This window comes from Bombus huntii, chromosome 8 (genome assembly GCF_024542735.1).
Source record: "Bombus huntii isolate Logan2020A chromosome 8, iyBomHunt1.1, whole genome shotgun sequence".
NCBI classification, from domain to species: Eukaryota; Metazoa; Arthropoda; class Insecta; order Hymenoptera; family Apidae; genus Bombus; species Bombus huntii.
In genome coordinates this window covers 6,446,203-6,456,929 of record NC_066245.1, presented here as the reverse complement: position 1 = coordinate 6,456,929, position 10,727 = coordinate 6,446,203, and the positions used below count along the sequence as shown (strand labels likewise).

Below are 10,727 nucleotides of genomic sequence, written 5' to 3'. Positions count from 1 at the left end.
AATACTGGCTATACTTGCAAATTGGCGATATCAAGACATGTACAAATACAAGGAACATTTTATACAATAATATACATTCGATTCAATTCCAGCATTCTCAAATGAACCATCGTAGTAAAACGGAAAGCGTTGTCAGAATCAAACCATTGGAGATGCTTGATTTCGTCGTTCCATTGCATAGATCCCCGAAACAAAGGCACATATACACCTTTTTGTAGTTCCACACGGTAAACGCACATCGTTCCTCACCGTCGTCAGGTCCACGTTGGAAACAAAGCCTTTGCGTGGCGGTACCATATTCTATACGATACAATATTTCTTATAAAAAAATTCTCAATATGTATATCTAAATGTGTATCCATCGAATGTTTACCGTTATTTAAACCGTGTCGTTCAATTATTTTGCCGCACCAACCAGATGCGCAAGGGACAGTGTCGACACCTTTTTCCATTTCAATCGCCGTCGAGTTCATAGTGAAAGGATCCTTACAAGATCCTAGATCTCCTCTTGATCTACAATTCACACATCTTCGCAGAAGTCCTAAAATGGAGCACTTATAAATAACACTTTTACTTTCGTACACAATCCGCAAACGCTAACGAGATCGTTTCTTTGGAATCGTTTTCGAGGATCATGAATAGATACGTTTTAAATTAAGGAAAAAGAAGAAACACCACACTTCAAGGAAAGGATGAGCTATTTCGGTATGCGGTGAAAGTATGACATTGTCCACTATGTATGTACGTATAGATGCGATCTATGTTATGCATGAAACTCACCGGTTACGCCTTGAAACAGAACCAGACAAAGAATCGCGGAGAGTACGAAAACCTCTGTCCTTAACTTCATCCTATCGCGAATTTGTTTGCAAATACGTTTACTTTTAATTGAATTTCTCACTCATGAACTGACATAAGGAAACAGGAACGACCAAACTCAGCCATTTTGAAACTAAACTGTGACTACGAGAAACGGACACGTATCCCATGCAGTTGTCCCTTCCACTGCCTCCTTTCACTTGGTTACCTGTAAGGTCATCGTCTGTTAAGAAGCTCCCATAGGAGAAATCGTTCGAAGAATAATAACTCGGTCGGTAAACAGCTTGCACAATTCTTATCAACCGTCTGTTATCGGTCACTTCGTGAATCATGAACCTTAATATATAAATGGTGTTTCTTCTTCTCCTTCTTCTTCTTCTTCTTTCTCAATTGTATCTTTCTTTGGAACAACTGTGTCGAATTTATCTCTTCGTCTACATGTATAAACCAGACCACTACAGTAACAAAACGAGCAAAGTAGAAATATGAAGCCTAGATATCCCAGATGACGCAGAAATTCTATAAAAAGTAGAAGATGTTGTAATTAAACGTCCAATGTTTTACATAAGCATTATAACTGACTGAACAATTTAGTTTTAATTTTACCTTGGGTTACTAATCTTGCCTTAGATATAACAATGACTTTTACTTGCATCATGTTAACGTTATCGATGTAGCACGTGTAGTTACCTTCTTCGTGAGTGGAAACATCTGATTGTATGTAGATAGAAAAATGTGAAATACCATAAAGTACGATGTGTAATTTATCTCTACTTGAAGTACCTATCAGATAAAGCGTTCCAAAAGCGTCTACTATCACGCGAGCTTCTGGATCCAATTTGCGAAAGGATCGTCGGACACCCCTTTCCAATGTAATCGAATCCTTCTTCCACGATACTTGCGCATCCATAGTTGACCTACGATGTTTGAATTTTGAATTTTGTTACAAACAGTACTTTGCTAATTTCGCTCAAACATTAAGTTACTCGGGACAAACGATCGTAAGATAAGCTCCTTCTGCTAGTACGAATCGTTTAATGTACTTGAATCTGCGACCTTTTACTCTTTTCACGCGGGGACATTTTTTGCATGTTTCCTTTAAAATAAATATCGGCAAATGACGCACCGCACTACTAACAGCAGGAAATTCTTCTTCGAGTAAAATTGCTCTTAAACCCGTGTTATTATGAATAAATATTTGTTTATATTTCAAATTTATCCTTTCTAGATAAAAGACAAGTTTGCTTACTTGCAGGGTAATGAAGGAGATCTTCGAAAAAACTTAACTATGGATGAATCGCTCTTGTTGGCAATAGTCTGTAATCATAATGTGGTAAGTCATCGTCTCCAGTCTCATAATTCGTCCTTCTTACCGCATTTATTTGTCGTTTTAATTGACAATTTCCAACACTCGTCTTATATCCTCGATTACGTACACAACGTTCGCATGGACCCCACGGTGCCCATTCTGAAGTGACTTGAAGCAGTATTCCAACCTCTCGAATTTGAGCCAACTCAGACATTTGTGAAACCTAATGCAAATCGCGCTCGATATATAAACACGAAAAGTGTGAACATTTGATAAATATTTGGCGTTTAATATTGAGTAGAATAGTAGAATTAATGATGATCTCACGGCAAATCGTGTGGTAACTGATGCCAAATATATTTCACGATATTTCTCCCAATCAGTTATGTTCCCTTGTTCTTTATACGAGACTCCATGTTCTTTGAAAATTGCTATCATCAAATAAATTTGTCCAATTAATTATATCTAAATATTAATTCTATCTAGATAGTTGGTAAATTCAGTGAGATTTCGATTACGTTCGATTCTATAGTTGAATTTATTCTCTATCTCCTGTCCTTCCTCACCATGGCATAAGTAAATACCAGCGTCTGTTACTGCAATGTCTTTAATTACTAAAGAAAGATCTGGAGTAGTGTAAATCCTATTGAACGACGCGTTGTTGTCCATCCCTAATTGAATCTCTTTTTCAGGAGTCTCTCTATATCGATCTTGATGGTACCAAATTTTTGACTGCCTCTCTTCCTTGTCATTGCTATCTTGTAAAACGAATATAATAACAAAATCTTTCGTTTTTTTTTTTAGTCAGTGAAATAGTATTTTATACCAAAATCGACATTCCATCACAACAATTGTATCGATCTCAGCGCTTATAAGTAAATATTCATCGTTCTCTTCCGACGTTACTAATCTTTCCTTATTCCTACAATATTTCGTAGGTGCCACGGATTGATCAATTGAAACAATATTATCCGTACTAACTGATGAAATTATTAATAACAAAAAAAAGTTTATTTGTATCATATTAAGTGAGCATTAATGTTAAAATAAAACTGCTAAGTTCAGAGTATACATTCTTCAAATAAGTTAGATATCCTATAAATAACGTTATACAGGTATATATAGATATAAATAATTTCGTTTGTCCGATTGATTTTACATAATATCGAATCTCTTAAATTTCATTAAGCTCTTTTTTAATTTATCATACAACATGTTGCGCTTAATATAGTGTACATTTAAAAGGTTCCGCAAGATTTATTTCAGTATTCGAAGGTGCTCGCTAACCAATCGCAGCATTTGGAACGATGGAAAAGAACCGCTAACGAAATTCACCGCGAAACGGACGAGCTCGACGAAAACACATACCCATGATGCATCATTGATAGCAACATGGCGGAGATGATTGAAAGTAAGTTAAAGTTAACTTATTCTTCATAAAATTAATATAGCAAGGATTAATTAAAAACAAAAAGTAGTTGCACAAGTCTAAGAAATGTTTCAAAATTTATATTATTAATGTACAAGATCTTTCTGTAACACGTTGATGATTTTAGAGTTAGTGTTTCAATTGCGCTCAGAAAGATCTGGTTTAAAATTTCAAAAATGACCAATACACAATTCAAGCGGGACAATGAAGATTTTTACCGTTTAAGATTTCATTTACTAAACAATACTTCAGGGACAAATACTTGACAATATATTTTGTGGTTTTTGTAATATCGCTTATTCTATGACTTTAGTTCTAATGCGATAACTATACATACTGTTTACCAAACTACGTACAAGTTTGGTTATGTCGACAGCTAAAAGCAGAATGATTTTCCCCGTTCTTACTAAACTCTCATTTTAAATAATTTTTATTAGCAGATTTAGAAAAAGACAAAGAAAAATATATTTTATATTTATAAATGAATAGTCTATTATGAATTATATCTAATATTAGTGATAGTTTTATGCATCAATTTTTTTTATAAGTTATGAATCTTCAAAGAGTTATAAGTAAAATATTATGAAATATAATTTACAGACTCTTTAAAAATAACATAAAATATAAGTGCATTAAAAAATAGTTTTTATAATGATGACTGATTATATCTTTGCATATTTAAATAGTAATCATAAATGGACTTGACAGATTTGTTGCTTTTTAATCGTGAAAGGTAAATCTTGATCTAAAAGAAGCAAAACCAAAATCACTATTGCTGTATTTTATGCAAATATTCTTTTCTTATGTATAAATAATTATTTTATCTTAGGTGAATCTGCTGAAACGCTGTTATCTATAAAGAATGGAGGATATCCGTCAATTGATGAGATCAAAAGTGAAGTGATCGATGATGATACAATGGATATGGATGATCAGCAAATTTCAAATAATTCAACAGACTCCCATATGGACACTGAAGAATCTGATCCAATTCCTGAACTTGGCCCTGCAGCTTTAGGTTTACAAAGAGTAGGTAGCCAACCTCCACCAAAACCAAATCCTCCTAGCCAACCAGTTCAAGTTTTGAATCGAAGGGGAATGCCAGCGAGGATTAGAAAGAAAAACAAATTGTTTTATGATGATATATTAGTTAACCATCCTCATCATAGGTAAATATTTAACATTGTGAGTATGTTTATTAATATAATGTATATATTAATTAATATCACCTATTTTTTAGAATTAAAAAAGATCCGTCACATCCGGATACAAAACATTCTCCTAAAAAAGTATCTCGCCCATCTCCTGCAAAAAAACAAAATAGAATAACCAATGAGCCCAGAAAAAATAATAATATATTAAGTCAACCTGTATCATCTACAATGACTCCAATTAAACAAGAGAAAGAACCTGATAAACCAATACCACCTTCATCTCCGGATCGTAAAATTGGACAAAAGATTGGTATGAGATTAAGAAATTTATTGAAATTACCAAAAGCACACAAATGGGTTTGTTACGAGTGGTTTTATAGTAACATTGATAAGTATGTATGAAAAAAATATATTCACATACATGTATAATTTAATGTAGTACAATTAAAATATTCTTTTATGCAGGACTCTTTTTGAAGGAGACAATGATTTTATGATTTGTCTGAAAGAATCGTTTCCACAATTAAAAACTCGGAAATTAACACGAGTTGAATGGTGCAAGATAAGAAGAATGATGGGTAAACCACGAAGGTGTTCACAGTCGTTTTTTGAGGAAGAAAGACGAGAACTAGAAAGAAAGAGACAAAAAATTCGAATGTTGCAACAAAGAAAGGCTGCTGATATTAATAGTTTCAAAGATTTACCACCAGAAATACCATTACAATTGGTAATAGGAACCAAAGTTACAGCAAGACTGAGAAAACCACAGGATGGCTTATTCACTGGAAGTATTGATGCTGTGGATACTAGTAATAACACTTACAGAATTACATTTGAACGCGCCGGACTTGGAACGCATAGTGTTCCAGATTATGAAGTACTGGTATGTGTATATCTATTTTGGAGCAAAGAAGCACATTGTAATCTTATATTATTATGTATTTATTTGTTATTTACAGTCAAATGAACCACCGGAAACGATAAGTGTAGCGTCATTTGCACAGAAGTTTAGACCACGACATGTACAATATGTACCATCTCCACCATATGCCATGAAATTAATGTCACCGCGTTTAAACAGTGATCCTTTAATATCGAATGCTTCTGTATCTTTACCAAAGAAATCTCATATTGGTGGAACAATGAATGGTTATCCTTTAAAATTATTGGAATTTATGGTTAAAGTAAATAAAATATTAGCTGCTAAGAAGGTTAAAATAAAAAAATTAAAAGAAATGAACAGCGAGGCAGAAAAAAGACGTTCGTTTGGAGAACTGTTGCCACCAGATTTTGAAAGAAAATATGCAGGGTAAGCGATTATTATACTAATCTCATATGTTATATTTGGTGAAAAATTATTTTCTTTCTTTATTGATATTTATAATTTTAGTATCGTAGTTGAATTGGAAAAGATGAATACCGCTTTGCAAGATTTTCTTAATGACGTTCAAGAACTTTGTCAAGAAATGGCTCCGGAACCTAGTGTTGCAGCTATGTTAGCTCCTTCTCATCTGCGTGAAAAATGTAGACAGGAAGCTGCAGATATGATTGCAAGACATAATAGTGTTAATGACAGGGAACCCGGAAAAATGTCTCAATTAGTAACAGATTTAACAGCTCTTATGCTTCAAGTAAAGGTAATTTGAAACATTATCCTTAATGTGAATACATACTGTTTTATTGTTATACAATCTTCTTTACGTTTTAGAGTTTATCTGATTCAGATCGTAATGCATATGAATTAAAAGTGCTACAAGGCACAATGGAGCAAATACGTGCAAAATTAAGTCCACAAAATCAACAAGTTTTTCAAAATTGTGTTGAAATACACATGCAACATATACAATTAGGTTTGGGACAAAGAGGTGCTTTAACACCATTTATGGCCCAAAGAGCTTAGCAAATATGAAAGTAATTTTCATTAATACTTACAAAAAAATGTACAATACTGAAGCAAATATCAACTATAATATTACAATATTTTATATGAAAAAGTCCAATTTTATTTTATTATCTTTTTTGTATAGGGCATATCATCATTAAAGAGCACCTATCTTATTAGGATACAAACATTCTACAAATGAGTTTAGGATAATGCGCTGTGCTGTTAATTGCATTAAACATTTAAAAATGTTCACGTTTAAAAGATTTACCTGTCAACTTTGCGATTTTTACAATACAACTTTGCAATAATTAATTAAATATCTATGAATTATTAAATCAAACATAAACTAATATGGCTATTGTAAATAAAGCGTGGCATTTTGCAGTGGCAGCTTTCATTAACTTTATATAGAAATTTATAACATTACATCATCACAGTAGGAATGAAACAAATTTTTTATTTTGTAAAAAAGAGCTTAATATTTTCTGCTTATAGATAATTCCAAAAATTAATATATAATTAATACATTAGTATTTTGAAAAATTATTTTCAATAACTGTACATTAGGTATATGCACAAATATGGCATTGCCAATTGTAAATACACTATAAATGATATAAAATATGGATCTTTTACATTTGTTTTATTATACTAGCTACCAATTTTTTATTTATATCGAATGTTTTACTTTGAAAAATTGTGAAATGTTTAATATAATATGGAATAATTTATTTATAATATGTGAGTCTACTTAATGGTCCTATTTTTAAAATAGTTACCAATATATTGAATTAAGAACATCGATTATTAAAGCTTATCTGATTCCAAATATTATGTTGTCATAAATACAATTATATGAATGTTGTACTTATTTTTCAAGCATATTATATTTTTAATAAAGTAAATGTAAATTTGATGCAGTTACACATGCAATACTAATATAAATAATTCAAATATGGACATCCCTTAAACTTTTTTTTATTATCTGTAAATAGATTATTGTTCCAAAATATCACAATCCTTTTATATTTTTTTTTATCTTCAACAAAAACAATTATTTCGTTAGATGATGAAACAGTCATTACATTAAGTTATAAAAGTGGAAAGTATAAAATGTTTTATATTCAAGAATAAGCCAAGAAATGTAAGTTACGGGCTTACCACTTTTAGATTCTATTTACATGAATTTTTTATATGTAAATAATTTTACGTTAGGAAACCTATATTAAGCATGTAGATAATATTCTATAGATATAATTCTGTATACATACATAACAAAAAATTACTTTAAATAAGTTATGGTATTTATATTTATAACATATAATAATGCAAAGAAAAAATGAATTTGAATATGTATACATTTAGCTAATTACTCGTACTTGTTTTTGTTCTAAGTACTTGCAATAAAAGTAGTAAATAACGTATATGAACTTCAAATATTCTAAGTCTTATATTTATTTGCTTCATATACATATTATATTACTTATATTACATATTTTACTGATACCATAACGTACTTTTCGTACAATAAAAAATATGTATAATTTATACTAGTTCCATTTTACATTACATTCTATATCAAGTCAGGTAAAAGTATTACAATGAATAGGTGTAACGTAAATTGTATTGTAACGTGTATTATGGTTTTCAAAAATTCATCAATTAATAGTATTTAACATGATTTTACTATATTTATTTTTCAATAATATGTCATATTATTTAGAATTGCTATTTTTTTCTTATTTTTTATGTTTATTGAGTGTTTCCAATAATATATCGGCGTCTTCATCTGTTTTTACTCTTAATAATACTGGTACTGGAGGTGGTGTAGATTCAGGCATTGGTAAACAAAGTAACATTATTGTGTTTTTGTTCATACGTTTTGTTGGGATACTTTCAGTTAATAAAGTATTGAGCAATAAATTTCCCAAAGACGTTTCTGCACGTACTAATAATTGTGTTTTTTCATTTGGAGTTGGTTTTAAGAATAATGTTCCTATACCTCGATCAGTAAAATTACCATCTTTTTTAACAAAAACTTTACACCTGTAAAAAATGTAATACATTGCATTACATTCAAGTTTTAATCTTAAATTAATACATGCCCCGCTTTCTTTATGGTTGATAGAAAATGTTGAACGTACCTTTGTTCATATATGGCACCTTCTTCTGTTACTGGTTTAAAATCTGCTTTTGGTGGTTCTTCATTTTCATCATCTTTTCCTTCATCCTCAGGTTCTTGTGGCTGTACTACTTGAGCTCCAAATGTAAATGGTTTGGTACTGCAAAGTTACAATATTATTAAAACATTTTTATTATACTCAAAATTTTAAATAAATTACCTTCCAAAACTAAATCCAGTTGATGTATTACTCGTAGCAGAACTTTGACCAAAACAAAAGGTAGCTGTATTTGTTGTAGCAAAAGAACTAGTAATAGCGGTATTAGTAACAATAGTAGTAGTAGTAGGTTTTGAATCTGATTTTGTTTCTTGTTCTTCTGATTTATCAGATGCAGCAGGTGGCTTACTCAAAAATGGATTTTTTTCAGAACTTGTACTTCCAAATATGCTTTTGCTACCAGATTTTTGATCAATACTATCAAAAACAGATTTAGGCGAGCCTGAATTCTGATCTGTACTAAAAATAGGTTTACCAGTATTTACAGTATGTTCTGATTTTTTAAATATAGATTTAGAAACTGGATTAATATTGCCAAAAATTGATTTTTCAGGTTTCCATTCAGCAGATTTTAATGGTGCCTTTGCATGTGTTCTTCCAAATGGAGAACTCTCAATATTTTTGTCTGTATTTGCAATTTCCTTGTTATCACTACACTGTGCTTGTGTTGATCTTTCAATCTCACTTCCATGTTTAGCTTCAATTTCCTTAAGATACCTTTCATAATCCTTAAAAATTGGAGTCAAGATACAAAATGGATTTGCATCAACATGAGTTTTAATCCATTGTGCCACACTTTCATTTAACCCTTTTAATTTAGCAAAATAATCAGTGGACTTTTTGAATATATTTTGTTCTTCCTTATCAGAAGTACTATTTTTACTAGTGAACATAGTTGATGAAGTTTGTATTTCTGTATTTTCCCTCTTATTAGTTCCATTTTCATTAGTTTTTGGAGTTTCATTGTTTGAAGACTTGTTTACATTCGTAACTGTCTTAGAAGTCATATCATTAGCACTAATATTAGTATTATTATTAGCTAAAAAGCTAAAGGGTGAAGCACTAGTTGAAGTTTTTGTTTTAAAACCTGTAAACGTACCAAATACATTTCTGGTACTATCCTGAAAAATATTGTGAAAGAAATATATACACATACGTATACACATATTGTAAGGTAAAAAATAAGGAAATGTCAGAATTATTTACTTCTGAATTTTGTAGACGTCTCTTAGCTTTTTTAACAATACGTTTTTCCAATACATCATCAGAAGCTTTTTTAAATGTTCCTGCTTCTTCAGGTTTTTCTTCATCATCCCAATTGTCATGATTCAGGTCTGTAGACGCAGCCCTCTTACCAGCCATTTCTATAAACATATTTTACAAATATACTCAGCGCTGCCTTGCTTATATCCTTTTTTCTTATGTAAAATCAAATAACGAAATTAACCTTTTTAACTAATGATGTAAAAATCAATATACATTTAATAGATAATAAGATTATTTATTTTACAAATTGACAAAAAAGTTCTGTATATTATATGTTCATACAACAAACAATTCTATAGAAGTTGGAAGTACAAAAAATTGAACGATTCATTACTAATATTATATTATATTAAATAATCATAATATGATTAATTTTAAGGAAAATGACATGTTTATGTTTAAATATATGAAAAAACTTGCAATATAACCTCACAAACTGCCAAAATAGAAGATATAAACTTTTTAATATAACTGAAAAGTAAATTAAATTATATCATAATATTTACCAAAATAAATGTAAGTCTATAAAAAGTTTAATTGAAATAAATTTACTATACTTGTATTGCAGTATGCAATTAACATACACAAGCAATCGAACAAGGTTTAACACTAAACTAAACACAATTTTCAAGTTTGCGCATGCGCATTTTTTCAATCTCGATCATACTACACATATACACATATA

The 10,727-nt window shown here is 30.5% G+C and overlaps 4 protein-coding genes across 7 annotated transcripts; 1 reads left to right on the top strand and 3 right to left on the bottom strand.

Annotated features, from left to right (window-relative positions):
• Positions 1-97: 97 nt before the first annotated feature.
• Positions 98-1,013, bottom strand: LOC126868867 (uncharacterized). Its single transcript, XM_050624814.1, has 3 exons — positions 781-1,013; positions 374-541; positions 98-300 (listed from the first exon to the last, which is right to left on the bottom strand). The coding sequence occupies exons 1-3, from the start codon at positions 848-850 to the stop codon at positions 98-100; spliced, it is 441 nt and encodes a 146-aa protein (XP_050480771.1). The 5' UTR covers positions 851-1,013.
• Positions 1,014-1,102: 89 nt separating this feature from the next.
• On the bottom strand, positions 1,103-3,325 carry LOC126868848 (uncharacterized). Its single transcript, XM_050624789.1, has 9 exons — positions 2,955-3,325; positions 2,647-2,882; positions 2,456-2,559; positions 2,193-2,351; positions 2,069-2,136; positions 1,806-1,988; positions 1,603-1,736; positions 1,426-1,530; positions 1,103-1,338 (listed from the first exon to the last, which is right to left on the bottom strand). Exons 1-9 carry the CDS (start codon positions 3,149-3,151, stop codon positions 1,157-1,159), a joined length of 1,368 nt encoding a protein of 455 aa, XP_050480746.1. The 5' UTR covers positions 3,152-3,325; the 3' UTR covers positions 1,103-1,156.
• Positions 3,326-3,415: 90 nt separating this feature from the next.
• On the top strand, positions 3,416-7,556 carry LOC126868841 (protein lin-9 homolog). 3 transcript variants are annotated; one of them, XM_050624764.1, is made up of 8 exons: positions 3,416-3,539; positions 4,387-4,726; positions 4,798-5,103; positions 5,177-5,594; positions 5,671-6,020; positions 6,102-6,348; positions 6,420-6,622; positions 6,739-7,556. In XM_050624764.1, the coding sequence occupies exons 1-7, from the start codon at positions 3,521-3,523 to the stop codon at positions 6,609-6,611; spliced, it is 1,872 nt and encodes a 623-aa protein (XP_050480721.1). In that variant the 5' UTR covers positions 3,416-3,520; the 3' UTR covers positions 6,612-6,622; positions 6,739-7,556. The 3 variants fall into 3 exon arrangements, with proteins under 3 accessions (XP_050480721.1, XP_050480720.1, XP_050480722.1); XM_050624763.1 differs by having other exon boundaries at positions 3,417-3,539; positions 6,420-7,520; XM_050624765.1 differs by lacking the exon at positions 3,416-3,539 and adding an exon at positions 3,588-4,290 and having other exon boundaries at positions 6,420-7,520.
• A 466-nt stretch (positions 7,557-8,022) lies between these two features.
• Positions 8,023-10,722, bottom strand: LOC126868844 (nuclear pore complex protein Nup50). Of its 2 annotated transcripts, none has more exons than XM_050624768.1 (5): positions 10,600-10,722; positions 9,983-10,140; positions 8,939-9,897; positions 8,741-8,878; positions 8,023-8,642 (listed from the first exon to the last, which is right to left on the bottom strand). In XM_050624768.1, exons 1-5 carry the CDS (start codon positions 10,622-10,624, stop codon positions 8,336-8,338), a joined length of 1,587 nt encoding a protein of 528 aa, XP_050480725.1. In that variant the 5' UTR covers positions 10,625-10,722; the 3' UTR covers positions 8,023-8,335. The 2 variants fall into 2 exon arrangements, with proteins under 2 accessions (XP_050480725.1, XP_050480727.1); XM_050624770.1 differs by having other exon boundaries at positions 10,549-10,695.
• Positions 10,723-10,727: the final 5 nt, after the last annotated feature.

What these genes read in the sequence shown, in the direction of transcription:
- LOC126868867 (XM_050624814.1), bottom strand. Translation starts at nt 850, where the DNA reads ATGAAGTTAAGGACAGAGGTTTTCGTACTCTCCGCGATTCTTTGTCTG. An exon ending in TCTGTTTCAAGGCGTAACCG is followed by an intron (nt 542 to 780) that starts GTGAGTTTCATG and finishes GCTCCATTTTAG; the next exon opens with GACTTCTGCGAAGATGTGTG. An exon ending in ACGACACGGTTTAAATAACG is followed by an intron (nt 301 to 373) that starts GTAAACATTCGA and finishes TGTATCGTATAG; the next exon opens with AATATGGTACCGCCACGCAA.
- LOC126868848 (XM_050624789.1), bottom strand. Translation starts at nt 3,151, where the DNA reads ATGATACAAATAAACTTTTTTTTGTTATTAATAATTTCATCAGTTAGT. An exon ending in CAGTTACCACACGATTTGCC is followed by an intron (nt 2,352 to 2,455) that starts GTGAGATCATCA and finishes GATTTGCATTAG; the next exon opens with GTTTCACAAATGTCTGAGTT. An exon ending in GGCAAGATTAGTAACCCAAG is followed by an intron (nt 1,339 to 1,425) that starts GTAAAATTAAAA and finishes TACTTTTTATAG; the next exon opens with AATTTCTGCGTCATCTGGGA.
- LOC126868841 (XM_050624764.1), top strand. An exon ending in TTTGAAAGAAAATATGCAGG is followed by an intron (nt 6,021 to 6,101) that starts GTAAGCGATTAT and finishes TTATAATTTTAG; the next exon opens with TATCGTAGTTGAATTGGAAA. An exon ending in CTCTTATGCTTCAAGTAAAG is followed by an intron (nt 6,349 to 6,419) that starts GTAATTTGAAAC and finishes TTTACGTTTTAG; the next exon opens with AGTTTATCTGATTCAGATCG.
- LOC126868844 (XM_050624768.1), bottom strand. Translation starts at nt 10,624, where the DNA reads ATGTTAATTGCATACTGCAATACAA. An exon ending in ACTGGATTTAGTTTTGGAAG is followed by an intron (nt 8,879 to 8,938) that starts GTAATTTATTTA and finishes GTAACTTTGCAG; the next exon opens with TACCAAACCATTTACATTTG. An exon ending in GGTGCCATATATGAACAAAG is followed by an intron (nt 8,643 to 8,740) that starts GTACGTTCAACA and finishes CATTTTTTACAG; the next exon opens with GTGTAAAGTTTTTGTTAAAA.